Raw genomic sequence first — 26,599 nt, 5'->3', positions numbered from 1 at the left:
CACAGATCCGGCTGCCATCAGCGACTATCTTTCACATAAGGATAGCCGCACACCGTCCCCGGTGAACATTAAGCTTCCGAATCCGTACGGCACGCCCCAAGGGTTCTCAGCCAACAACCTCTCAATATTTCCGGATCACTACTTGAAGACCTGGAGGCTGACCTTTCTCATTCGTCATCCCGCCTTGGCATTCCCGTCCTTCTATCGAGCCATGCGGGAGTTGGAGAAGGAGGAATTTGCGCAGACTCATGAGATATGTCCCTTGATGGAATTAAATGCCACATTGAGGTGGAGTAGGCTTCTTTACGATTGGTGCTACCAGCATCAAGAGGAGCCAATCAAGGGCTGTGACAGGGATATTCAGTATCCCTTAGTACTAGACGCCCAGGACATTGCACATCACCCTGCGGTTCTAGCCAAGTACTGCAAGCTTATAGGGCTCAACCCGGTCCATCTCAAATGGGAATGGAACGTCCCGGATCAGAAGATACAGAAAGGGGTCGAGGACAGAATTGGCCACAAAAGTCCTGAGGCTGTAATGAAGTTCACACTTGACAATTCATCCCATGTCTTGAAGGACAAGACCCCAGCTATTGTTGACATTGGGCTCGAACGGAAAGGTTGGGATCGGGAATTCGGTATAAGCATCGGCGAACAGATGGAAAAGTGGGTGAGGGAGGCAATGCCAGATTATACTTATCTTAGAGCGAAAAGGTTACGAGTGCAAGATGCGTAAAATGGGACTTTCAATACGCATACCTCTATTCTATTCAATGGTTTAGCCTTGGCAAGCTGGCACCACTAGAAAGTACATGTTGTCATTCACAATACTTGCAGTCCTGCCCTCATACGATACTATATACACATATTTCTATTCGCTACTACTATATGCCAACTTGCTCCAAGGCTTGCTTCGGATGTATCCGAGCAGGACAAACCATCTACATTCAGAGTTTCTCAGGTGGCAACCTACCACATACCGTTTACCCTGGGAACCAAGGTATTCGACGCCCAGGATACGATGTCGTTTGGACCTTCCTAGTTCGTGGTCCATTCAAATGGCTTATCAGAATAGTCGTACGACCTCCAAGTATAACTAAATGGTTCATCCAAAAAAAAAAAAAAAACTCTAGAAACTGCACATACCATAAGCTATGACTATCTGTGTCCTGGTGGACGTATAGCCGTGACATTGTGACTGCTGTACCACTCCAGAGGTAATCAAACAAGTAACATTCGGCCGAGTATCAACTAATAGGAATACAATATAACCATACAGAACACAGTACCAATCAATAGAAGAGGTGAAATTCAAAGTGGAAAATCAAACATGCTTTTTCAACTGTCATTTTCGAGTACTCAAAGAACACCGGACCTTCAATCAGCTGCAACATGGCTACCGAGACAGCCCCTTACAAAGGAACCTATGTGAGCTTCAGATGCTTGAAGCATCGCAGTACATCTCTAGGACTTGTGGTGCTTGCACCTGCAATTATCCCAATTCCAGTTGTTGCAATTAGGCTGGAAGTTGTCGCACCATTTGCCTCTACAGCGACAATTGTTCCAATCCCAGTCCTGTGGTTTGCAGTGAGGATCTGCTTGATGGCAGACCTTCTTACACTGGCATTTATCCCAGTTCCACGTTTTGCAGTTAGAGTCGTAATTACCACACCACCTGCCCTTGCAGCGACAGCTATTCCAGTCGCAATCACTGGGCTTGCAATGGCAGTCAGCTTCGTTGCAGACTTTCTTGCATTTGCACTTGTTCCAGCTCCAGTTGTTGCAGTTGGAGTCGTAATTACCACACCACTTGCCCTTGCAGCGACAGCTATTCCAGTCCCAGTCACCGGGCTTGCAATGGCGGTCAGCTTCGTTGCAGACTTTCTTGCATTTGCACTTGTTCCAGCTCCAGTTATTGCAGTTGGAGTCGTAATTACCACACCACTTGCCCTTGCAGCGACAGCTATTCCAGTCCCAGTCACCGGGCTTGCAATGGCGGTCCGGGCCATCGCACTTCTTTATGCATTTGCACTTGTTCCAGCTCCAGTTGTTGCAATTGGGATCAAATTGGTCGCACCATTTACCATTACACTTGCAGCTGTTCGAGTTCCAATGGCCTGGCTCACACCGGCTCTCTTGCTGGTTGCATTTGTGGTCGTGCTGGAAGTGCTCCGGGCTTGAGTCACGTTCGTAGAGGCCTTTCTCGTATATGTCAGCGTCACGAGCTATGATATCTTATAGAGGTGTATTGTGAGAGGGGCTGAAGACACACCTTCAAGGCCGTCTACTTCGTCGGGCTCTGCTACTGGAGACGCAGCTGCGAAGCTGAATATAAAAAGGAAAAGCGCAATGAGATTGAGCTTCATGATTCCGAGGGTAACGATGGTTGTTGGATATGCTCGATAATGTCGGTGGCACTGGCATGGGAATACCTCAGATGTTCTGAATTTGTAGAGGAGACATCTCCAGCAGAGCAGGTCGCTATATAGATGGCATGGCAAGGAAAGACAAACACATCGCGGCATGCCCTAGTCTATTGTTAGCACCACCTCACCTCAGTCTAGGCGATGTCTAACATTAACTGTGCTATTTTTGTAAGGAGACTGAAGTCTAAATACAAGCTCCAGATGAACCAAGGTACATGCCACTATTCGCAGATGAAACTCAATAATAGACTTGCAGATCCTGTGTGTAGCAACGAGTCGGCTGATATGTCCTGCTAATATTAACGGTTCCGACCCTCCACGCGCGAGCTATTGCATGATCCGGTGGCTGAAATATGCTGCTGTTCACTGGCTTGACCCAATCTAGTGGTTTATGAATAGTTTCACCGATCTAGACTCCCAGCTTGGCCTATGGATATGTGGAAAACATGAGTAAAACATACCCAATCATTATATATAACCCCAGGAATGAAAGAAAGGACTAGATGCAGAGCCGACATTATTGTATTCCTACATGGTCTAGACTTCTTAGACGTAGGGTACTCTGCTATACGTGTTGTGGTGGTGTTAGAGCTATTAAAAACAATAAAGTTCATATCGACACTTCTAGCCGACGGTAGATCCATATAAGATATTCTTGGCTTCCGTCGTCGATTCTACATCCGAACCATCTCATTAAGCTTTTTCCGCTTTGCTTGAAGCTTGGCACCTTGACAACCTGGCAGACATTCTAGTCATATGATACCCACAGGGATCTGGATTTGTTCGAATCCAAGCCGCAAGGGCTGTTCTAGATGCATACGAAAGAACGATGTAAACAGCCATTTTTGGAGTTCATTCAGAAGCTCAAGGACGGAATCCCAATCCGCAAGCAACGAGCCTTCTTGATTATACTCTCCCTTTGAAACACAAGCTGCTTGAAAGTCCACTTTCCTGGCTATTCAGCCTATTGGTGTTTTCCTCTGGATTGGCCTATAAAACATTAAGGAAAACGCTGTCGTGCACATTCTAACCTAGCTATTTACATTAGTACAGCTCGCTTATATAGACGCACTAATTGGAGAGTTATGAGCGGGAAACCATCGTACCATAGTGAAGAGAGCTCGAGGAACAACCCAATGAATTATAAAATGCCTACAGGCATTTACTGTATGTGATCTCGAGCATACTAATCTTACTACATACCATAACACACTATAAAGGTCGAGGTCCGGAATCTGCTGTAGCAAAGGAGGATGATGTATTACAATAAGAAGTCCACCTCAAAATTATCTCTGGTATTAAACCTGGAGTCCAGTGATATTATGTTGCCCATGCCAAGAGCCAGAAATTAACTCCAACAGTGGCGAACATCAAGCTAGTGTTACCATTCCATGGGTCCGGCTTTAGCTGAGACATTGGGCAGAATATGATTGATGACAACTTGCCTGAATCACCTCGGCATACCAAGTATTCGTCTTGCCCTGGAGCTGTGCAGACATGGCCATACTCCGTAGATGTGTTGAGGGCAGTATTAGGGGTCAGTCAGGGCCATATCTGCCGACCCTGGCGATCATTTCTGAACCCATTGTTGATTATGATTATCTGATAATCACTCAACGGTAAATTATCTACTTTGGGTACTCTCTAAGGTGATCTTTTCTGCATTCAACAGACTCAACCGCATGCCAGTTTCGGACCTGCAGATCGCCCCACCTGGTGCACCAATGATCATGTCTAGAGCCATCTAATCTACCGTTTTTTAACCCGGAGTTTGGCCGAACAACGAGCCTATCATCATAGAACAAGGACATTCCTTGCTGTCAATTGCAGTCACTAATTCTCATTTTGTCATTAAGACCCAGGGTCAATATCTAGAGTCGGCGCTCTGTCTTCCGAATTTCCTGACCATGAATACTATAAATACATGCCACCGACGCACACTTAGAAAACTAAGCTGCAAACTGATCCACACTCGATACTCGTGTTTACGTTGCGCCCAGTCTATTCCTGCCTTGGTTTTGCCGTAGAATATCCTTTCTACCGTCGACATGGCCAACATTCAGTCTTTCTGTGTCGCCCTCACATTGTTCGGCTCTTATGCAGCTGCTCTTCCAACGAACATCAAGCGTTGTATCCCCGACGATCCTACATCATGTGATCCCAGCGACTTTGGCCAGAGTTCTTAGACATGGAATGTTCGAGATGCTTTAGCTTCAACGGGAGGGATTGATATATTGTTATCCTTTTTTGTGTTCCTGGCTATCGAGGTACTGGAGAAGTATTCATTAAGCAAATCGCGGCCAATTTATTAATAGAGTTCAGTGGATTGAGTGGCTTCATATTAACTACAGTTGTATCTTCACCTCGCGAGTATTGTATACCTTCGTGTGCTACAGTGCGTCCGTTAGTATATCAGCCAATGGCATCTGTGACACGTTACAGTCACTGTACTTTTTCTATTGTGCGCAAGACCGCAGCTTTCCTACAGACTGAACTAGACTATTACTTCAAGAGCATCGTTGGCAGCTTACGGTCAAGCCACCTTCCAGCGATAGCACGACAACGACAGTAAATTACCCCATTTATCATTTAATCGTGAGTTACCAAAACAAATGAGCTTTGTTGGTTTCATTTCAGCATAATGAGGTGCAAGCTTCGACATATTATCAATGTTGGCTTTTATGTAAGGTTGAACTTAGCAAAAATGTATATTCAATCATAGCAAACATGTCCTTAGATAACCGCCGCTCACCATCAAGCCATGATCTCAATATAGGGAGCGCAAGGAATAAGGATTCCAAAAGAAATACAATGGAACACGTAAAACAAGTATTGGACACATGCCCGCCTCAAATTGCCTGCTCAGTTCTTGTAAAGTAAAACAAGATGGAGGAAAGATGGGAAGATTGATAAGATAAAGTGGGGTATGTAGGATCAGGTGATCAGGGTGGGCCCCAACTCCAGGGACGGAACGGGGATTGTTTCCAATTTGGCCAACGCGCTATGAGTAGCTTGAGTGGAGAAAATCAGAAACGGAATTATCAGGCGCTGAGAACATGAGTCACTTGCTTGTTATGTTTAATCTGGTCTTTGGCGAAGCCTCAGTGAGAGGTAGTCAGATATCTTAGTGATAGTAGTCGCGTCTCACTCGTGTCGGTAAATAGTTCATTTGACTGTCATGACTGCTAGGCCTGCCGGGTTATACAGCGATATAAATGGCCTTTTCCACGTGGAACAACAAATGATACTATGTATGACATGTAGTAAGTCGTGAATAACTTCAGAAGACATTCAAAGTAGGTCATGATGCCAGCGGTGAGCTTGACTCTTCTCATCCACTCATAGTCCCACCTGTCACTTGAAGCAGGGAGTCTTGTGGGGTAGGAGCATTGCTTTGCTGTTCTAGAAGTTTTTCCAAGACCCTTGGCAAAGCTAAGCCACCTTACGCTTCGAGTCAGGAAATTTTCCACTTTTCTTCTTTTCTTGGGTGATGCGGCACTTTGTTGCATTTGTTTATGTTTGATTACTAATGTACAAGAGCACGGGTATTTATGCCTTAGGCAGAAAGGCTTCGGTTCCTGTGGGAAGCCAAGCCACCAGACACGTGGTGATGATAGTGGTTTTTGGTGGGGGGGAAAATAGGTTGTTGCAACGCTTTGTCGGCGTTGGGAAAACTCATACTTAACTTTATCTCCAACCACCATCCAGAAGCACCCTCTATCCTACTCCCTAGGTCGCCGGAATTCAGCTAGTCAATTTTTTCGGAGCTAAGGACTAGTTGGACGTGTTGTTTCCGCATCTCCGCGAAAGACGACATAATGAGAGTGTCTAGGGTAGGAGCCCAGCTCCCTATCGAACTTATCCTGCTTTCCGCCGAATATCTAATGCCTGCTGACCTTTTGTCTCTCTTATGTGCGGCTCCTGGGCTAGCACGGGTTCTAACTTTTCAACATACCACGCTTCAGGACGAAAGAGGGAGGACGATCCTACATCTCCTCGCGAGGGAGGGCGAATTGATGGAGCTACTGCTCGCAAACGACGGTATCAGGCTAGATCCGAAGGATAACTGTGGTCGGACGCCGTTATCCTATGCAGCTGAAGGATATGAAGTGGTGGTCAGGCTACTGTTGGACCGACCAGATATCGAGACCGACTCGAAGGATAACTTAGGTCGAACACCGTTATCCTATGCGGCTGAAGGTGGATATGAAGAGGTGGTTAGTCTACTACTAGATCGACAAGATGTTGAGGCGGACTCGAAGGATAACTTAGGTCGGACACCGTTGCTATATGCGGCCTGGCGCGGTCATAAAGCAGTGGTCAGGCGATTGCTGGATCGACAAGATATTGAGGCAGACTCAAAGGATAATGATGGGTTGACTCCGATATCCTGTGCAGCTGGAGGTGGACACGAAGCGGTGGTCAGGCTATTGCTGGACCGACCAGATGTTGAGGCGGATTCAAAGGATAACCTGGGTCGGACACCGTTGCTATATGCGGCCTGGCGCGGACATGAAGCGGTGGTCAGGCTATTGCTGGACCGACAAGATGTCGAGGCAGATTCAAAGGCTAACTGGGGTCAGACACCATTATCCTTTGCAGCTGGAGGCGGATATGAAGCAGTGGTCAGGCTCCTACTGGACCGACCAGATGTTGAGGCGGACTCGAAGGACAACTCAGGTCGAACGCCATTATTATATGCAGCCTGGCGCGGGCATGAAGCAGTGGTTAGGCTACTGCTAGACCGACAGGATGTCAAAGTAGATTCAAAGGCTAACTGGGATCGGACACCGTTATCCTGTGCGACTGAAGGGGGGCATGAAGCGGTGGTCAGGCTACTACTAGACCGACAAGACGTCCAGGCGGACTCGAAGGATAACTGTTGAAGAGGGAGCGCTCGATGGCAGTCTGACAAGCAGATGGGTCGGAATAGCGGGAAAATCGCACACTTCTGCAGTGCTCAGCACCCAGGATACAGCAGGAGATATGAAAAGAAGGTTATAGCGAGGCAAAAGAATGTGTATTCGAAAAACAAACTTTATGGTCTCGGGATGGGCGAGTTTTACTCCTAGGAAAGTTGGGAAGCCCCAGGGTCGCTAACTGTTCCAGGTCACAGGGCCTAAGCCAAAGCCTTCACAGCTTCCCAACCACGGACCCACAGCTAGGGCATTAGCAGGTTATTGTGCTGATCTTGGCTCTGTACAGGTTCAGCCGCGAAGTCCAGAGTCCCCCTTAAGACTTGGTTGAAATTATCATTCTTATAGCAGAACGACAAAACGCAAGCTATGGTATCATCCATGATCATCGTTAGGTAGGTTGAAATGGGTTAGACGAACTATCGTTTGATGTACGTGGTTACGCTGCAAAGCTTAATGGAGCCACAGCCACAGCCCTAGTATTAGGTTTAGATTAGATTTAGATTAGAGAAGCTTAACCCGGACCCTCCCGAGGAAGTGAGGCTGGTTGGGTTGGCCTGTGGGCCCCCAATTGGGCCCCCAACAGTGAAAAACATCAGGCTTACCGCTGCTTGAAGGTGAAAAACATGGTTTATCCCGCTTAGTAAACAGCTTTCTGAGTGCCAAGACCAATTTATATACAAGAATGGGCTTAGGGCCGAGGGGCCATTCAGGGCCCGTCGTGGGCCCTGAAGAAGGGTAATCAATCTATAGATATCTTCTAAGAATCTATAGGTTTAATATTTACATCTATATTTAATTTACAGGTTGAGACCATTTACCTAAAACCCGCTAAGAAATGGGTTTCGGGTTGACCTAACCCGCCTACCCATGTAGATGTCACCGGAAGGGCGCGATGGTGCAACAATTCCAGACTTGCTGGTGTTACTCTATATAAAATGCGATCACATCCTTCATCCAGAAGGTACACTATCGCCAACTTCTCTGTATATTCTTTCTGTTCTACAAGGACCAGCCTTTCTCGAAAAATGACAGATCGTAAGGAAGTGGCCGTAGAACAAGACGCAAAGTCCCTCGAGGCTGGTGCGCCAGAAGTTCCTTCACAAACACCAAATGACCAGACCATGGAGCAGCTGGATATATTCGAAGCCCCCAAAATCCGCACCAAATTGCGTATTATCGCTATCATGATCGCGCTCAATGTACTGGAATCATTTTCGTTTTCTCTTCATCTCGTTGGTAGCTAACGGGTATCCGTTTCTCTAGCTCGTCCTCTTCGTAGGGGCACTCGATCAAACTATTGTCGCAACTTCTATACCCACAATCTCGGCAGCTCTGCACTCGGCTGCAGGCTATACCTGGATCGGAGGGGCGTACCTGTTAGCCAATGCCGCTACAGCGCCCATGTGGGCCAAGTTCAGCGATATCTGGGGCCGTAAGCCTGTTCTCCTTGGGGCGGTAATATTCTTTGCCATTGCGAGCATCATTGCAGCACTGAGTAAGAACATGGAGATGTTAATCGCTGCACGAGCACTGCAAGGCGCAGCTGGTGGAGGTCTTATGCAATTAGTCTTCATTGTCATCTCGGACCTCTTCAGTATACGCACCCGCGCGTTATATCTCGGTATGATGGGGTTCACCTGGGCACTTGCAGGATCAGCCGGTCCGCTTATCGGTGGAGCGTTCACCGAACTTGTTTCTTGGAGGTGGTGCTTCTGGATAAATCTGCCTCTCTGCGGCCTGTCTTTCATACTCTTGCTGCTTTTCCTGGATGTACACAACCCACGCACAAAGCTAAGAGAGGGTATCGTGGCCGTTGACTGGCTGGGCACAATCTGCATTCTAGCGGTGACTTTACTATTACTCTTGGGACTGGACTTCGGGGGCGCAATATTCCCCTGGAGCAGTCCGAAGATCATCTGCCTGATCGTGTTCGGAACAGCAATGATCGGCTTTTTCGTGTTCAGTGAGAAACGACTAGCCAAGTACCCGCTGATGCCTCTCAGCATATTCAGCAACTGGTCCAACAACGCAATCATCCTCGTCGCTTTCGCACACAGCATGGTCGCTATCGGTGTTGAATTTTACCTCCCGCTGTACCTGCAAAGCGTGAAGCAAGCCTCACCACTCCGCAGCGGTATCCTCATAATACCCATGATGATAACTGAAGCGGCCGTGGACATTCTATCCGGAATATTGATCTCTCGAACAGGTCGCTACAGAGAAATCACCTGGGCCGGGTTAGCACTCATGACCTTGGGAACGGGCTTATATATCAACCTCGGAATCGACACCCCGGTAGCAAGGATCATTGGGTTTGAGATCATCGGCGGTATCGGCACCGCACTTCTCTTCCAAACACCTGTCATCGCCATCCAGAATACGGTCAGTCAGGCCGATACCGCCTCCGCTACGGCGACTATGAGTTTTCTCCGCAATCTGGCGACATCCTTGTCCATCGTGCTTGGTGGTGTTATATTCCAAAATGGTATGGCCTCTCGTCATTCATTGCTGGTGGACGCTGGCCTTAGTGGATCTGTCCTCGAAGCCTTATCTGGTGATCATGCAGCGGCGAATGTCGAGATCATCAAGTCTATCCAGGAACCGGCGCAGCGTCGCGCAGCGCAGGGTGCTTATGCTTGGAGCTTGCGGAATATATTTATTATGTATACGTCTGTGGCGGCCGTTGGGTTAGTGGCGGGTGCTTTTATCAAGCAACGACATATGAGCTCGGAGCATACTGAGACGAAGACTGGGATACAGCAGTTGACGAAGCGTGAATCTGCGAGTTAGTGATAGGACGATCGAATATAGATGTGGTTATTGCTGGGTGAGAGAAGTCGCTATATCGACTTTCAAGGTGAAGCAGTGCGCCATTTGTTGATGCTGGTTAGGATTTAGCTTGGAGGGCTGACACTAGGACTTTCATCCGAATATTAAGTTTACCAATGAATGTCTAGGACACTCTGAGTACAGAAATACATGCTCATTTGATTCTCTGTACTGTTTATGTTAGTACCATTTTAGAAAGTTAAACCACAGGGATGTTTGTTGGCTAAAACTATGGGAAATGCAGAAGTATTCATCTCCTAGTGATCAGCTACTCAAATGAAATTGTTACTTGGGCAATAGGTGTCAGGCCGAATATGATGCCCTTCCACCCTCTGTAGTCACTACTACCTTTACGATGCCAATCAACGGAAATTATGGATAATGAGGAATACTGAATAGCAATCATATTACCCCCATGTGACTATGAATATCACATAGCAATGTAACGAGCGGCAGCATAACGAGACGTGAATGAACGTAGTAAGAATCGTCAGAAAATTGCAACATAAGCCATGAAAAGATAATCATTCTTAAACGAAAGACAAAGCAACACGGCATAGATATGCCGCACGCGAAACAACACCGCCAGTGAAGACCGAACGGACATTAATGACCTCAGTCATCAAAAGCTACGGGCTCTGGGAACGTTTATCTATGACGGCAGCCGCCATCGCAGTTGCATCCGAAGATGTTGCACGCTGTACGCCATGCTTAGTGTTGAATGTATGAACACTTATTGGAATAGATGGGCACTTACATCTATATCCACAGTAAGGCGTTCCCTGAGTACCATCCTCGCAACGCTGTCTCAATTTTTAGTGTGAGGTATGTAGTTTGGCTCGGGATACTAACCCCATTCTTGTCTGCGTGGCAGCAGTCCTGAGTCCTCTCTGGCGAGTCAGGAGCAGGGAGTTCATTTGGTTGTGCCAGGCCGAAAGCCGCAAGGGCGAGAAGGCTGAGGACGTAGAAGGCCTTCATTTTCGTAGTAGCTCGCAGAGGATGTGGTAGTCCTTGGTGGTGTGCTTTTGGTGTTCTTTGAACAAGTGGGGAGATTTGAGAGTGGAGTGAATTGGGGAAGCAGTGATTCAGAGCCAACGACCTCTTATTTATAGACTGGACGAGAGTTGGCGAAGAAGGAGCTGAAGTAGGTGTTTGCGTTTTTGCTTCCAGATGACCTCAAGTGCGTCATCCCTTATGCAGAGTGACTCAACATCGTGCACATTTCTTATTCATGGCGCGAAGCAATCCCTGGCTCGGAAAGTCCTTAGTACAAAAGTTGATGGCTGATCTGGCCTCTCAGAGGCCATGCCCCAGGTTCCGAAGTCTTGTATACATTTTCGTGGCTAGCTAATTGATGTCTACAGTCAGCTGCCTAGTCTAGTTGGATTCTAAACCAGACTGGGTTAACTGAGTGGCGTAGCTAAGCGAGCTGAGTGTTCATGGTTTGGAGCATATATGCTGTACTTGCTCTTAAGGAAGATTTTGTGTCTAGTAGTTGGATCCATGGAGTGTCCTAGAATAGCAAGTTCAGCTTCTTGCTAGATATATCCTCATAATACAGCTTGTGTCATACATATGGCATGGCATAGAACACAGGGCTAACGGAAGACTCTAATCTCAGCCCCGCGTGGTTGTCATACTCTGCAGGACATCCGATTCGGAATGGGTAACATCGATCGGCTTAGGCTGGATTTAAATCCATATTACCCCTCGTTGGAATATGACCAGGCATCATATTATGCTAATGACTCTGGTCCAAGCACACAGGACCTGCTGCTGGCTCTTTATCTCTCTCCTGTGAAACTAATCCCTCCGATATCTTATATGTAGTTGAATTATGCCAGCCGGTGATATCTCTTCACCAAATGACAGAATGAACGTCGCTTGTATTCTGATTATACTTGAAAGGCCAAGTTAAAAGACTATAACAGGGATATATGACTCTTTAAAATGTGACCGGACTTCCCCGGAATCCCAAAATCGACTGGCCATGCCCGGAAGATGGGGCGTTTGCTTGAATGCAATATAGCAGTGTTCTCCGCATTCAGGCTTACGCCAAGAGTAAGAAGTACTTATTAGTTCCTTGTTATGCATGAACTGTAGACGAACCGTGATCTGTCGTGGCTTCAGCCTGCATTCGCTCACCGTGGCACCTGAGTCAGCTGAGCCTGAATCTGCCTAGAGAAGACATGCCTCAAATGCCAACGTCTGCATCTTGATCGCATACAAGTTTGTACTATTGATGTAGAGCCTGCCCGAGGAGCTTCTATCCCTCCACTCGGTAAATAGTTCGCCCAAAGAAGGGAATACGTGCCCCAGCCAATTCACAGCTGCGCCTCAGGGCTCTCCCAAAGGTCACAGGCCTTGGCATGTGGCGAATTTGCAGTAAGAGTACGTCTGCGGCCTGCTAATCAAATATCCGTGAAATATACATCCTTTTAGTCATCGCTTGCGAGAATATCGTGTGTCTAATACGTTCGAACCTTTTGAGATAAATCGAGAGAGCGTTATACTAATGATTCAGTAAACCTCAAGTTATGATATCTTCAATTACAATGACAATCCTCCTGGTTCTGGCACTGCGTCGCAGTACTCTGTACCCCTTAATTTTACATAGTCATCAATTTGAATAACGCACAACATAACAAAATAAGTATTAATACCGGTACAGCACGGAGTATATATGTGTCTTCGGGACCGAACTTTCCTCTCATTGTCAATCTTTTCTCGCTATACTCTATCCGCTCCCCGACTGGCCGTAAACGTTGGTGCGGCCTTTTTCATAACACGCCGGCCTTCCTAAATAACTTCACTACCACCCGCTCCGACATCAATACACTATCACCCAGGATGGCTGGCAATGAAAATCTCCCGAGTGGCATACCAGCCATGACCAAAACGGCGGCAGCACCCCAGTGTTCCAAGGGTGATGACACAGCGGATTTCGGTGACTTTGTGAGAAATGAGGATGAGGAACTTGATCTCGAAGAGGTAGTCGAGCCCTGGTATAATTACGATATAAAAGAAACCTCACATGTCTTCCATCCCATTTGTCTTGGAGAAGTTCTCAATGGGAGATACTTGGTGGGGAATAAAATGGGCTCAGGCGGTGGCTCCACGGTCTGGATGGCCCACGACTTTCAAGAGACGAAAGATGTAGCTCTCAAAGTCATGGCTTCCAGAGAGTAGGCAGACAACGAAATCTGCATACAGAACGAAATCATTCAGAATATGTAGGATACCTCTCACCTTGTGACATATTTGGCGACCTTTCTACTGCCCGGAAACGGGTCATCATAGGGTCCTAGTGTTTCCCCTAATGGGTCCATGCCTTAACTGGGTTATCCTGAGAGACATGCCCATGGCAACTCGCATGTCCGCTGCTCGGCAGTTGTTAGAGGCCGTGGAAATTTACACAAAGCTGGGATTGTACACCGTGGTAAGTAACCTCTGTTTGCCAGTCTCTTTCCTGTCGGTCTGCATTCTAATTAGTATTCGACAGATCTGAATGAGAGGAACTGTATGTGGGGAATGGCTCCACTCCATAATCTATCTAGGAGTGCTAAATATGAGGCACTCGGTCGACCACCAAGGCAAATCATACCACTTGTCGATCTCTGGAAGCAGGGAGAACTTGTTCGTCCTGTTGAGCTCCCTGAGAATCTACGCACAGACGAATTCTATCTCAGTAATTTTGGTCTAGCCATGAAACTTGGCAACCCCATAATCCCAAAAGGCTATCCGCCTACAGATTTCTGCTTCCCTGATCCTCTTCATAAGATGAAACCAAGCTTTGCCTGCGATATGTTGAGTTACATGGTCATCTTCGGAGCAATTTATCTTCGTTTCCCGCCTTTTCGTAGCTGGCGCTACCTTATCAAGTGTTTGGGTCCACTCCCTGAGCAGTGGAAGGGCCTTTACAATCATCCGCAACAGAACTTCTACAGGACCTGGACGCTATTCTAATTGTGGGTTGGCGCACCGGGGACTCAATGTTGAGTTGGTACCGAGTATGTACCTAAGTAGTATCAGCAACGGTGCAGCCGATTACGTTCACGGTTTCTTGCTACCAGATATGTCACTTCTCGGTCTTCGTGCTTCTTGTCTCCACAAGGGTCAATCTCATACAAGAGTGAAGTATGGAAAAGACGAATTAGAGAGACAAGGGCAGAAAACGTAGAACAAAACGAAAATCATCCGAACGATGATCGTCAAGGATCCCTCTTCCTGCTCTGCTAACCAGTGGTGTGGTTAAGGTTATAATCTCTTGTTCATGACAACCAAAGATCGCAGGGGGTGTCCGCAGTTTAAGTTCCGCGCTTCAGGTGCCGTCCTAAAAACAAATTTCGATTTAATCTATCAGGTTGTTATCATTGCTGTGGAGAGTTATATCAGTTTGGTACATACTTAAAAATGACAGGTAAAAAAAATAAAAGCAATTCAATGTACAAACATGATGGACATTCATTCAACATCGGGGGTGTACAAATAACCACTGGGTATCTTAAACGTCGTAATAGCAATTTTCGGGGCTGGGACATCCTCCCACGTTGCTGATATCGTCGTCTCATTATTCGCAAGCGGTAGAATGTTCAGCATAGTGCTATAGGTGAGGGACCGAGAGCTTGCTTCATGCCACGTATCGTCACCGTCAGTAATATCCGAATCTCGCGATGCCGGACCACGTTGCGCCCAGGTGCCCATGATACTAGGATGTGACGACAAGCATTTATAGGGAACGTGCAGAATATTGGTGCAAAGAAAGTTATAACCCAGATCGACAGGCTCATCGATCCCGACATATGATAACGCAGTGAGTGCCTTGCAGGCGCCTTCGTAGGTAAATGCCATCGCCCACGAGCAGATCGCATTATCCGCATTGAATATAAGACGATGGCTCTCGAAGTTGGGGTCCTCTGCCAACGGTGGACGGACAAACTCGTTCTGGTGGGGTCGCGGCGTAACAGTTAAATCGTTAGGAATCACATAGTACTTCGGCTCTCCTCGCAAATTTATTCCACAATGTCCTAGCCATAGCATATCCCAGTTATCGCCGTATGGGGAGAAGGGAACACCCTCCGTTCCCTGAAGCGCCCTAGTGCCCCGTGCAAATTCGACCATCTGTGCCTTGATATTCACGTCCCAGTCAGAATCGTCTTCCATGAGGACAGCGCTGCTGATCTTGTTCTCCACGATACTATTGACAGCCAATGGCTGCGTTAGCGCGAAACCTCTATTCATTTCACCAAACGATCACATACTGTCGTAGAGCATTCATATGGGCGCGCCAGCTTCCGAGCTCGGCGGGTTTATCGCGGTGTTTCTCTTCCGTCCATACCTAGTCACTTGTCAGGGTTGTAGAGGGGAGGGCAGGTACGGTGTGAACGAACAGCAGGGTATGCTTTCGGAGGGATATTGGCGGCTCGGACACCTTCAAACCAGTCTACTTCCAGCCCGGTATAGGATGCCGCCAACGCGATCGCATCGTGCTTATCGGTGCGCTCCTTGAACCCGATTGCGAAAATCTTCTGGAACTAAAGGATTATATTGGTTAGTATTGCCTAGTAGGACGCGCGAAGATGATATAGACGTACCCCTAGGGTAGAGTTTCTGATTCTGCTGTCAAGCAACGCATCGGGATCGGTTGGACTGGTTGGGGAAGTAATCCAGGAACCATCGCCATTTCTAAAGCATGAAAACCACAGCACAGTACCAATGATTAACAAAGCGGCCGTTAACCTTCGGCTAGTGAAGGTGTGCATTGTGCCAACGTCTCCCACCCCAGGTTTTCGGAGAAGGGAAGAGAGAAATCAGAACGGATGCGACCGGGCTGAACCCGGCGGCTACAGCAAACAATGAACATGGGGTCATTGTCCCTTTAATTGCTCTAGAGTCTAGTCCCTTATTCGCTTCCCTCCGAGCAGGGCTGGTGAGCAATGGACTAAAGGTGAACGACCAATGACATCAGTACGGAGGTCACGCTAGGGCTCAAGTTCGATTTCGATCCACGCTTAGTTTCTTGGCTCGCAGCACTGTCACAGTCTGTCAGTCTTTTTTCGGTCCTTAGCCGCCGATCGGCAACACACTGGTACTTCAGTCTAGCAGAGCGAAGGGAATATGCACCGTTTATTGGTTTGTTCTGCCGTGATCCCTGCATACTCCGTACACCCACCAGAGCGTCCCACTTAATCTAACCGGCGGTCATGTGCTTGGTTGGTTCATGTTCGAACAAAAGGACTGCACGTACTTAGGAGCTCCATCTTGGCTACAGGAACATAGGATGGACGCGAGTGTTTATTGTTCTGTGGTCGTTGGTAAGATATCATATGAGTTGCATTACCCTTCTAGAGAAGGCATCCGAATCACCTGACAGACGCGTGAGTTGCGACCGCCAGGACAATCACATTACAGTAATTTTACACGAAACCCCGATGAATTAGAAATGGAACAACACGTGTATTTCCGTAATTGATACAAAAAGCAACCAAGAGTCTACTAATAGTACAAGATACCTAGCTGTGCTCCAGAGTATTCTCTGGACAGAACTTCCCTTACATTGTTAATCTCTTCTCGCTGTCCTTTATCTTATCGCACTAGCTGGAAATATTTGTGACTTGTTCCCTGAACAACCTCGTCATCAACCCTTTCCGCATCGATACATGATAACAAGGCCTGTCATGGATTGCTCCTGTTGTTACCCTTATTTACTCGAATGCTTGTCAATTTAGATCAAAAGGATTCAATGAACATCACAATACATTTACTAGTCCTGCCCTTGCGTCCGGGGGTGTCTACCACCAGGTTAGCCTGCCTTGCCTCCCGAATATCGATACCGACAAATACACAATGGTATTGTTGACGCGAACAACAGGGTTTCTTCGGAGGGCTCCAGTACGACATATGCTTGATAGTCATTGTCTGCTTCCCGTACGCCTCGTAGATACTCAAGTCTTATGATCTTCATGTTATAGAGAACCATAGAGAAACCCACCACCCAATGGTTAGTTAACATGAAGTTCGATGTTGTCTGTATCATTAAGAGAATATTTACCTATAGCCACCAATATAGGTTCAGTCAATAAGTACACAGTACCTACAGCTAAGTATGCAATAAGAAGCTCCATGAGAGAACAACAGAAGAAGACCAGACTCCCCTACTCATCCGCCACAGTCCAAACAACCTCCAGTATCCGAGGGCTACCTGAGTCTGGCTCATGGACATAAATCTGCCGGAGTCTCTGTCCTTCTAGGACGGCGCTCTTCATCCGGAAGGACACCTTCTTTTCATCCTTTGGGCGCAACGGTCCTAAACTGAATGCGTACCCCTGGTCACGAGCCCAGTCACTGGGATCCCACGTCTGCTCCATACCGATCATATCGTTCATGGGCGAGGAATACTGTACAAGCGAAAACCCATTGATAAAATACCATCTATCCGATATGCGCCACCGTTGAAGCTGACAGTCGTCGCCGCAGATGGCGGCTGCCCGACCGAGAGCAACCACGTCCACGTCATACCAGGACTTCCAATGGTGTATAGAAAGGGGCAACGGTCGGCCAGATTCAAAGAAGCCAGTCACGTCACCCCCGAAGTCAACCTGGAAGAGCCCTCGCTCCCAGGTGAGTTTGGTTGTGGTGTGTTGATAGATACACTGGGAGATCCGCTTATCGCCGTGATCCTTGAACGCATAACATATGTCATAGACCTCATTCATCTGCTGCAGCAAGGGAATCGAAAGGAATATCCCCGCACCTCCATACGCCATGAATGAGAAAATATTCATCTGTCCCCAGTTCTCGGTCGGGGCACCTATGTAATACGGCTTGGTAGTATCATAGGTCGCGAGTCTCTCGACTAGGTTTGACATAGACGGGAAAAATGTATCATCATCGATGATAACCGCCCACTGCGTATGCGCGTCGCGATTCTCCCAGAGTACCTTGGTCAAGCGGAAGTATCGGTCCAGCCATTCTTCCTTCGACTCGATGATGGTAAGCTTAATATCCAGTTCCTGAGCCCGGTTGAGAACCTTCAACTTTTCCTTTTTGGGCACGACGTCGACCATTGCGAAGATCCGGGCCCCTGTCCCTCCCGCCCAGTGTGCGAATGGGCCCAGCGAGTCGCTCAGTCGTTCGAGGGAGGTCGAAACACCGAATACCATATGCGATGCGTCTGCTCGTGCTTTTGCCGCGGGGGCTTCGATCGTGGCGGTTGGGGCGCATTGGGTTTCCGGGAGATAGATCCGATCATCGTCGGTGTCTAGGTCGAGTATTTCGAACTTTGGAACGGGGACATCTAGGGTATCGGAAACACCATTGTGACTCTTTGAACGCCGCACGGCGATTTCCCACCGTCTGTATTCCGCGGAAGAATTGTATCCGAGTGATTTTAGGAGTTCCGCATCCACATAACAGGTGCTGGAGTTCCTATCGTTATTCGCGACAACGCCGGTTCCTGAAGACGAAGGAAAAGTGACGGTTTCAACGTGGGGCTGAGGAGGTTGTGTTCTCGACAGAAGGAAAACCGTGATGGTCGCTAGAATAACCGAGGCAGCGATGACTGGTTTCAGTCGCTGGCGCGTGCGTCGCAAGAAGAGGGATGACATTGTCCCGAGGTCATGCTATGAGTATCAGAACAGAATGTGAAGAGTAAGACCCATGGCAATTCTTCAACAAAATTCCCCAGGCTATGATTTCCGGCCAGACTGTCAAAAATTGGGGCCCTTGTGGGAGGCTGCGGAGGGACCTCTTTCCCAGTTCTGCCAAGAGAGCCCTAGCAGGTTAGCAAATGGGCTGGACATATTGCGATTGCGCTAGATAAGATGGCGTGTTACATATTGACTGCGGGGATCGTAATTTTAGTCCATATCCATACCGTGATCATTGGTTAATTGGGTGGTGGGTCCCAGGGGTCAATGTAACCATGCTAGGGCCTATTGATACTTCCAGCGTGGGAAACTCCACCAAGCTCCTCCAGAGTACTTGACTAGGGCTCAGGGTAAACGTAAAAGACATCTTGCGTACTCCGTACTCCGTACATACTCCATAGAAGTACTGAAGCTAGAGCTGAGTGCAGATCAAGTTTAGGTATATGTTCGATTCATTTTGAGGCCTTTAATATACATGACGCAAAACCTTAAGATTCTACCCGCAACGTATACATCTCCACAGCTTCATCCCCTATTATTGCTGTCCTGTTCAAGACCTCTGATAAGGGCTTTTCTTGTTGTAAGAGCAGAGTGATATCGCTACTGAGAGGGAGAGACATCATAATGGCTTACAGTGAAGATAACCAGCTACTAATACTTCTGCACTGAGCTTACCACTCGTAATAGACCATCCGCTCCCTGTTCTATGAGGTGTAACGCCATTCATCACACGGAATTGCGCGGTAATGGAGATATGCTGGCTTCAGAACATAATGCGTCTTTACCCTTGTCTTGAGGTTTTGTCAGTTCTACCTCCGTACCTACTGCATCACTTGATTGCAGTATATTTTCTCCCAGGACGTAAAATCAATTGATGGCCCTTGCAGCTGGCGCCGGGAAAGTATGGGGAATAGATATAACTTCCAAATGCAGCTACTATGATAGCCGTATCCAACGCATTGATCCTATAATCTGGGTTTTAGTTGCAACCATCTCTCAGACCTACAGAGTAATTTTGCTTCTTGCTTATCCAGACGGACCCCAGTGTAGAGAGCTTGAATATGTTGAATGAATTTGGATAATCAGGATTACTCTACTCAGAAAGAAATATATCCTAGTAGGAAGTAATAAGTAATATTTTGACCCGGTAGCCGATTTAGTCCGCCGTACAACTTCCATGACCCCGACTCTGCAATCCCTCCGTCCTGTCTGAGACCGCCTACATAAGGCCTATCACTCCGATAAATCCAGTTCGATAGCTATCCTTTCTATTTTCTCTTTAACTAATAAACGTTGAATGTTACAGCATCATGGGTGAGGAAAATTCCTTTTGAAATTCGGCGTGCAAGAACTCAAATAGGTCATCTAGATTATCTATATATTTTCATGACACGGCGCTTTCGCTCCTATTCAATGCCACGTGATAAAATATCGAAGCAATAATTCATGTTGCTCTGCCAAGATTAGATTTAGAGATAGAATTTAAATGTACTCTTTCTCTATGGGATCGATTCCTTCTCTTGTGGACACCGTGTCTAATAATTTGTTGGATAGCAATTTGTGCAGATACAATCTTCGGGAAGCGGACAAGCTGTCATCCAGTGTACGAACTATATGCAAAATTTACTTTGGCTTATAATAGAAAGTCCCGCAGCTTTTCTCAACAACTCGTCTCGGTGGCGCAATTGGTTAGCGCGTCTGACTGTTAATCAGGAGGTTGTGAGTTCGATCCTCACCTGGGACGTTTCTCTTTTTGCCTCCATGTTTTTATCCCCCTTATTCTTCCCGCAGCTAGTCCTCGAATAATTTCAAAGGCCTTTCCATGGTTAACCTTGGAATAGGCTGGTTCATATACTGGCTGCTCTACTCCGTAGTGTGATATGTATTCCGCCTGTCCACGTCGTAGCCAAGCTTTTCCACGAGCTCTGCCGTACCACCTCCCTTGTTGTATCGCATCGTCAGATATCGGGCGTCGATTTCTTGGCAGATTCCTTGCTACCAGTTCATAATAGATTGGAGTGCGGGTGATCATTCACGCAAGCTTTTTCGTTTACATTTAAATGTACTCTGCGGCAAATCCATGCTCGTTATGCGCGATGTCATTGGGGACTGGTCAGAGAAGGAATGCCAATTTTCCTCAATACCGGTAGATCGAGATAGAATATTAGCCGACAGAGCGTGGATCTCCTAATACACTTGCAAGCATAAGGTGGGCTAGAGAGTAGCAATACTACAATGAAGAAGTCAAGCCTGGTGGAGCTGACCCGTAACAGACAAAGCTCGTAAGATGATAAGGACTACAACGACGGGCCTCAAACTTCGGGCCGGGCAAGCATAGTATAGCATCCCGGTTAGTTCCAGACCCCTTTGCCCATCTCCCATCCCCATTCCCCTGGTCATGATGGTTCATACTCAGCTAATTGTACCGATACATACTATATATAGCCCTGACGAAACACTACATGACAAAGAAGCCACAAAGGAGATGAACCTATCGCAAAAGCCTAGCGCGCCTAGTACGATTTCTAGGAAACTTTAATACTCCAACGTGTTGTGCTTCTTTGTAGGCCAGGGCTTCTTTTTTCAACTAAGAAACACTTATTCGTTTATAAGTAATAGCCGACTGTCCTACCAGATGGCTAGATAGAACCGCAGCCCACTTCTCCCGACTTCTCTGTTCTTTTCACCTCACCTACTCAATATCGTTTCAAGATGAAGAGCGCTATTGTCTCTGCGTTTATTTTGGCCTTCCTTTCCGCCAACCTTGCGGGTGCAGCTCCCCAGTCCGGCGGCCAGCCAGTTCAAGGGAGCCCCCAAGTCCAAGGAGGATTACAACCTCAGGCAGGCTCTCAACCCCAAGGTGGACAACAACTCCAGGCAGGCAAGCCCGTAGAGCCAGCGGTACAAGCCATGGGCCCACCCCAAAAGATTGAACAGTATCAACAACTCACCAAGAAAAAAATGCAGCATCCAGGTGTGAGTCAACCCAGCTACAAGAAAATAACCAATAGTGAGACTGACCTGTATAAAGAAATGTAAGATTAAAAATCTGAAAGGAGGGCCGAGACACTCCTGCGTCGCGTCGGACCTGAATCAAAAAACAGGACAAAATCAATGGGATGTCGAATGCCGGACTGCCACTGGGGTACGAAAACGCCTGAAAATCATCTTGGTAGATTCAGACTAACCCTAGTAGTGCCGATACCAAGGAGACGACTGTTATATCCTTATATCCACTGAAACCGACAAAACCAAACCCTCTTCCGGACGTCTGGAGGCGGAGGCAATGTGCCAAGGAACTGGTTCTCAACCAGGCAGCCCGAATCCATATGCAAGTAGTTCTTCGCCAGGAAGCCCGATTAGCGTCGGAAGTGGCTCTCCACCAGGAAGTCCGAATGTCGCCGGAGGTGGAAGTGGCTCTCCGCCAGGAAGTCCGAATGGCTCTGCTGGTGGTTCTCAGCAAGGGAACACGAGAGGGCAGAATGCTTGATTGACTGAAATTCGAGCATGGTCGCCTAGGATTCATACAAGAGAATAACCGCGTACTGAATTTTAAAGAGAAGAAGCCTAGCAACATAATGTACTGTCTTAAAGCCTTTGATATGCTTAGCCGCTGTTGGTTGCCCTTTCTCAAAAGGGTTCCTACTAGCGATCCTGTGAAGGATATGTATGGTATTGGCGCCCGTAGTTTGTTAAACTCCACCGTTCTCATATCATGTACTATAACAGATACAAGAATAGTATCGACTTAATGAGCCTCAAGTCTCTGTTAGGCATCGTGCGTCACATGTTACGATCTTGTCTGTATCATCTACTTTTTGCTGTTATCCTTCACATTTCTCGTTTACTGCTGTCATTCTATATTTAGATGGCTTTTGATACAATGCTCATTTTCATACTGATCTAAGAATGTCGTGGATGTAGGAAAGCTATTGTGAAAGCGAAGGGAAATGATATGATGTTTGTACAAGTTTTAAATTGGATGGAAATTTTGCCCCATGAAGCCCGGGGTGGGGCTTCGTTAAATTATCATGAGAAACTAGTATCACAAATAGTAAGGACTCCTGTTACAAGCTCTATATAGGGCGCCCAAAAAAGCAGAAGTCTATCAATATTTTTCGAGCAAGTTCTTCCCCTCTGAAATGCTCGCTATCTGAACATCATTAGGCATTTCTGAAGCACAACGGTCTAGATATTTTATCTGGAAAATGCTTGAAATCATATGCAATAATCGAGAAAATAGTACAGCAGCGGCTATCTCAAAAAGATAGAATATCTTAACGTTTCGGGCAAGTTCGCTGGTCAGAGGCTGTTCGAGCGTCCGTTCCGTTATCTTAGAGCGTGTATGGGATGAAAAGGTGGGATACATGGAAATCTTTGACACAAAACCAGGATTTGCAGTCGGCTGCCTGGTGGTGTTCAAAGTTACGCATAGGGACGCTTTGATCGATGGTTATAACAATACACGTACCCATCCGCAGTTCGCAGCAGGGGGACTGTGGAGATATTGAGTTAGGGCACGGTCTGTTTTTAGTCAATTGCGGGGACTTACGCAAGTGAAAGGTTTTCCTAGCAGCCTTGAAATTCCCAGGTCCTGTCGAGACTTTTGAGCTCTCTGCTACGTTCGTGCACCAACACGACACAACACCCTTGCGTGATGGACGCTTATCATCGTATATGCATGACCTGCACCCTCCAGCGCTCAGTCCGTGTCCGTTCGACTGTGCAATGAGGCTCTCCTTGGCTTGATCCCAGCCAAGGCATAGATTCACATCTAGGTCTGTAACGAGTTGCGTCCCAGCTTCGGGAGGAACGCCCTTGGCATTTGTCAGGCAGGTGCTCGTCAATATGTGTGAGGGTTGTGTAGGTCTTTGTGGCCAATTGAACCTCATTTCAGCAAGATCCTCATATAGATCCATTGCCAAGTCACTGCACGATGCGTGCAGCACCCTTTCTTCAGCATTCATTGGTATCCCTTGGCTAGCCACCAACACTGATAGATATTTTATGATAATAATCCATGCTTGGTACATATTGGTGAGATTGAGGCAATGAAAAAAGAGGGAAGGAGGAGAGAAAGAAGAGGACCAAAAAAGAAAAAGAAAGAAAAAATGAAAATGCTTGAGGAAGAGCAAAAATGCGAATAGGACATCAGAATATATATATCGGTCTACCACATATTCTGGCTTGTCACTTGATCAATTCGATTAAAGAGGGGTTAGACTAGTTTGTCCTCTCCTCATTGAGTTCATTGAGTTCGGTTATTATGCAGAATACATGAGGTGCGATTTCTTTTTTATGTTAGCCCCGGGCGTTGGGCAAAGATTTCTAAAAACATCAAGGATGAGATGAATTTAGAAGGAAAAGGTGTCGTACAAAACTCTATTCGGCTCTGGATGATGGATAAAGTCAATTTAAGGTTATTGATTTTGATTGGGGATAAATAATGGGTCTAGTATACTCCGTATATAGAGTCTGAATAGAAAGCAGACAATGGTGAAGCACCGTGCCATGATTTTATACATGCATCCATGTATAGGAAAAGCGCGAGAAAGAAGATTTGTTTCCATCTCCGTTCCATATTTAGGAGTTTCATACCTGGCCGGTGGTCAACAATTCCGGCCCAGTGATTCAATGCGCTGGACTATCACTAATTAACCTTTTACGCTCAGTGGTGACAAAGAAAAGCGGCGCTGTCGGGCGTCGAAGTAAGGGCCCATCTAGATATCATTATCGCCCGCAAGGTTGCTACGTTAGTAGCTACTTGGCAATAGGGTAAAGGTGGCGAGCGAGCCTGTGTGTTTTATGGAAACGACAGTCTTGTACTTCTTACTGTTCTCTTTGCTTTGTTGAGTTATTTTCCCCCAATAGCCAAAAGGCTCTGATAGAGACCCAGTATACGGTTTATTCCTACATGGGTGTTTGCCGAGATTTATTGGGAATAGTCTTGAATTTTATGAATGCCTAATCGTTTTCATTTCTCTCTCTCTCTTTTTTTTTTTTTTTTTTTTTTTTTTTTTTTTTTTTTTTTTTTTTTGAGCCCGGGCTTTCGGCATCAGCATTTGTGGTTGCCTATTGCATATAGCCTACTGGATGCTGTCAATACCATGGCGACTGTGAAGCAGCAATAGGGGAATTTGGGATATGTACGGCGTATTGGATGACTATAGCGAATAGAGAAATAGTGATATGGGTAAGCTAGTGTCTACCTTTGAATATGGTCACTTTCACACCATATACCGAACAGCAGACACACGAACAAAAGAGATATCACCGGCATAATGTGGGTAAGTAATTTAAATGTCTACGTACTGCCCAATACTTTCGCTCAAGAAAGCATCCTCGAGTAGGTTATCAAGGCTGCCTTCAACTGACCAGGAAAGGTCAGTCAGTCGCCATTCGTCGGGACTTGGATCGGCCTCGTTTACGGGTATGTTCGTGCCGAGGCTGGATTGACCCTCTAGTGGATGTGATGCAGAAATCCACGTCTGAATACCCATATTTGACTCTAGCTGAGACGACGGCTGGTTGGCTACCCTGGGTTGCGGAGCTGAGCGGGCGTTACGTCGAACATGTATCTTCCCCAGTAACGGCACTGTAACTGTTAATCTTTCAACCTCGCCAGTGTGGTCGTCTTGACGAAGGAGTTGGTCCAGAGCACGAAGAGTATTATATGCCTCTACTGCGAGGTCTGAATTCGTCGGGTCTCTCGCCCTTTCGCCGATTAAAGTGATGATGTCCGAGACTACTCCGTGGAGGTGGCTTATATCGACACGGAAACTATGACGGTCTGTTGAGCGGACATGATGGGAAAGGAGGAGGAGTACGGACGCTGCTGTAAGGGCCTGTAGATCTAAAACTCGAGACATGAACAAGCCTGCGGGAAGCTTTCTTCTCAGTACTAGATACCGGCGTGCCACTGCTTCACAAGCATTCATGCACGGTAGCCGAGCATACACGAGCTCATCTCGGAGGTTCTGCTTCAGCGCAAATGGTAGATAGACTCTCATGAGGACACAGCAATGTAGAAATTGTACGATATCCTCTGGTGTTATGTGGTCTCGCTCATCGCCTGCCCACCATGTATCTGGTGCCTGGCCCGCGAGTTCTCCGAGGGCCTGTGCCATCTCCAGAGCGGCCATCTGCCTTTTCATACTGGATTCATGTGTAGCACTGAATTCTTCCAAATCATAAACCTTGATAGAAATATCCAAAAGTCTGGTGAGATAAGTTGTGAGGTGGATGCTGCCATCGGCATTAAGTGGAGCAGCAGCTGTAAGTTGATACCGTGCTGTCCCTGGGGGAAGATTTAGGATCATGCCAATCAGCCGTTCTATATTACAGATTGCTTGCCATAACTGCACTTTGTGAAGTGACGTGTCATCGGTGCAGGTGGATTGATTGAAGCACACTGCATGGAATACTTTGGGTAAGCCCATCAATTCTGCTATCGCGATAATGTGGCGTAATTTGATCCAGGCCTTTTGAAAATTCCCTTGTCCTACTTGACTTTTGCCTGTTAGAACATACTAAAACATAGAAAGTAATCGAAATCAAGAGATGTCACGGAGATAAGGAGAGAGCACAAAATGCACTTGTTCCCCCTTTCTTGTTTCTTCTCCTATAGGGGTAATGCTCACAGTCTAATGAAATGTATAGCCATCCCAAGCCCTTGAATAGTCCCCACCAATCGGTCATGGCAGAGCAGAGTATCGTCCACTATGTGTATAACCGATTGGCAAAAATTCAAACCTTCTCTGACACTTTCTCATATATA

The 26,599-nt window shown here is 46.9% G+C and overlaps 8 protein-coding genes and 1 non-coding gene across 9 annotated transcripts; 5 read left to right on the top strand and 4 right to left on the bottom strand.

Annotated features, from left to right (window-relative positions):
• Window positions 1-211: 211 nt before the first annotated feature.
• On the top strand, window positions 212-736 carry AO090010000139 (uncharacterized protein; the record flags this gene model as incomplete). The annotated part of the gene is made up of 1 exon (XM_001827127.3): window positions 212-736. The coding sequence occupies one exon, from the start codon at window positions 212-214 to the stop codon at window positions 734-736; it is 525 nt and encodes a 174-aa protein (XP_001827179.3).
• Window positions 737-1,464: 728 nt separating this feature from the next.
• Window positions 1,465-2,366, bottom strand: AO090010000140 (uncharacterized protein; the record flags this gene model as incomplete). The annotated part of the gene is made up of 2 exons (XM_023233795.1): window positions 1,465-2,225; window positions 2,273-2,366. The coding sequence occupies 2 exons, from the start codon at window positions 2,364-2,366 to the stop codon at window positions 1,465-1,467; spliced, it is 855 nt and encodes a 284-aa protein (XP_023094053.1).
• A 3,366-nt stretch (window positions 2,367-5,732) lies between these two features.
• Window positions 5,733-8,116, top strand: AO090010000141 (ankyrin repeat domain-containing protein; the record flags this gene model as incomplete). The annotated part of the gene is made up of 3 exons (XM_023233794.1): window positions 5,733-5,741; window positions 6,488-7,153; window positions 8,096-8,116. The coding sequence occupies 3 exons, from the start codon at window positions 5,733-5,735 to the stop codon at window positions 8,114-8,116; spliced, it is 696 nt and encodes a 231-aa protein (XP_023094054.1).
• A 254-nt stretch (window positions 8,117-8,370) lies between these two features.
• On the top strand, window positions 8,371-11,348 carry AO090010000142 (MDR family MFS transporter; the record flags this gene model as incomplete). Its single annotated transcript, XM_023233793.1, has 3 exons — window positions 8,371-8,544; window positions 8,609-10,130; window positions 11,287-11,348. 3 exons carry the CDS (start codon window positions 8,371-8,373, stop codon window positions 11,346-11,348), a joined length of 1,758 nt encoding a protein of 585 aa, XP_023094055.1.
• Window positions 11,349-12,729: 1,381 nt separating this feature from the next.
• AO090010000143 (uncharacterized protein) lies at window positions 12,730-13,363 on the top strand (the record flags this gene model as incomplete). Its single annotated transcript, XM_023233792.1, has 2 exons — window positions 12,730-12,763; window positions 12,846-13,363. The coding sequence occupies 2 exons, from the start codon at window positions 12,730-12,732 to the stop codon at window positions 13,361-13,363; spliced, it is 552 nt and encodes a 183-aa protein (XP_023094056.1).
• Window positions 13,364-14,638: 1,275 nt separating this feature from the next.
• Window positions 14,639-15,936, bottom strand: AO090010000144 (glycosyltransferase family 25 protein; the record flags this gene model as incomplete). Its single annotated transcript, XM_023233791.1, has 5 exons — window positions 14,639-15,371; window positions 15,436-15,512; window positions 15,565-15,702; window positions 15,769-15,859; window positions 15,914-15,936. 5 exons carry the CDS (start codon window positions 15,934-15,936, stop codon window positions 14,639-14,641), a joined length of 1,062 nt encoding a protein of 353 aa, XP_023094057.1.
• A 1,392-nt stretch (window positions 15,937-17,328) lies between these two features.
• On the bottom strand, window positions 17,329-18,780 carry AO090010000145 (uncharacterized protein; the record flags this gene model as incomplete). Its single annotated transcript, XM_001827133.1, has 1 exon — window positions 17,329-18,780. One exon carries the CDS (start codon window positions 18,778-18,780, stop codon window positions 17,329-17,331), a length of 1,452 nt encoding a protein of 483 aa, XP_001827185.1.
• A 1,712-nt stretch (window positions 18,781-20,492) lies between these two features.
• On the top strand, window positions 20,493-20,566 carry AO090010t00003. The gene has a single exon. It is a non-coding gene; the product is annotated as a tRNA-Asn (tRNA).
• Window positions 20,567-25,118: 4,552 nt separating this feature from the next.
• On the bottom strand, window positions 25,119-26,261 carry AO090010000147 (transcription factor domain-containing protein; the record flags this gene model as incomplete). The annotated part of the gene is made up of 1 exon (XM_001827134.3): window positions 25,119-26,261. The coding sequence occupies one exon, from the start codon at window positions 26,259-26,261 to the stop codon at window positions 25,119-25,121; it is 1,143 nt and encodes a 380-aa protein (XP_001827186.3).
• Window positions 26,262-26,599: the final 338 nt, after the last annotated feature.

This window comes from Aspergillus oryzae, chromosome 8 (genome assembly GCF_000184455.2).
Source record: "Aspergillus oryzae RIB40 DNA, chromosome 8".
Classification (NCBI taxonomy): Eukaryota; Fungi; Ascomycota; class Eurotiomycetes; order Eurotiales; family Aspergillaceae; genus Aspergillus; species Aspergillus oryzae.
The sequence above is the reverse complement of the archived record's forward strand: the minus strand, read 5'-3'. Positions and strand labels throughout refer to the sequence as shown.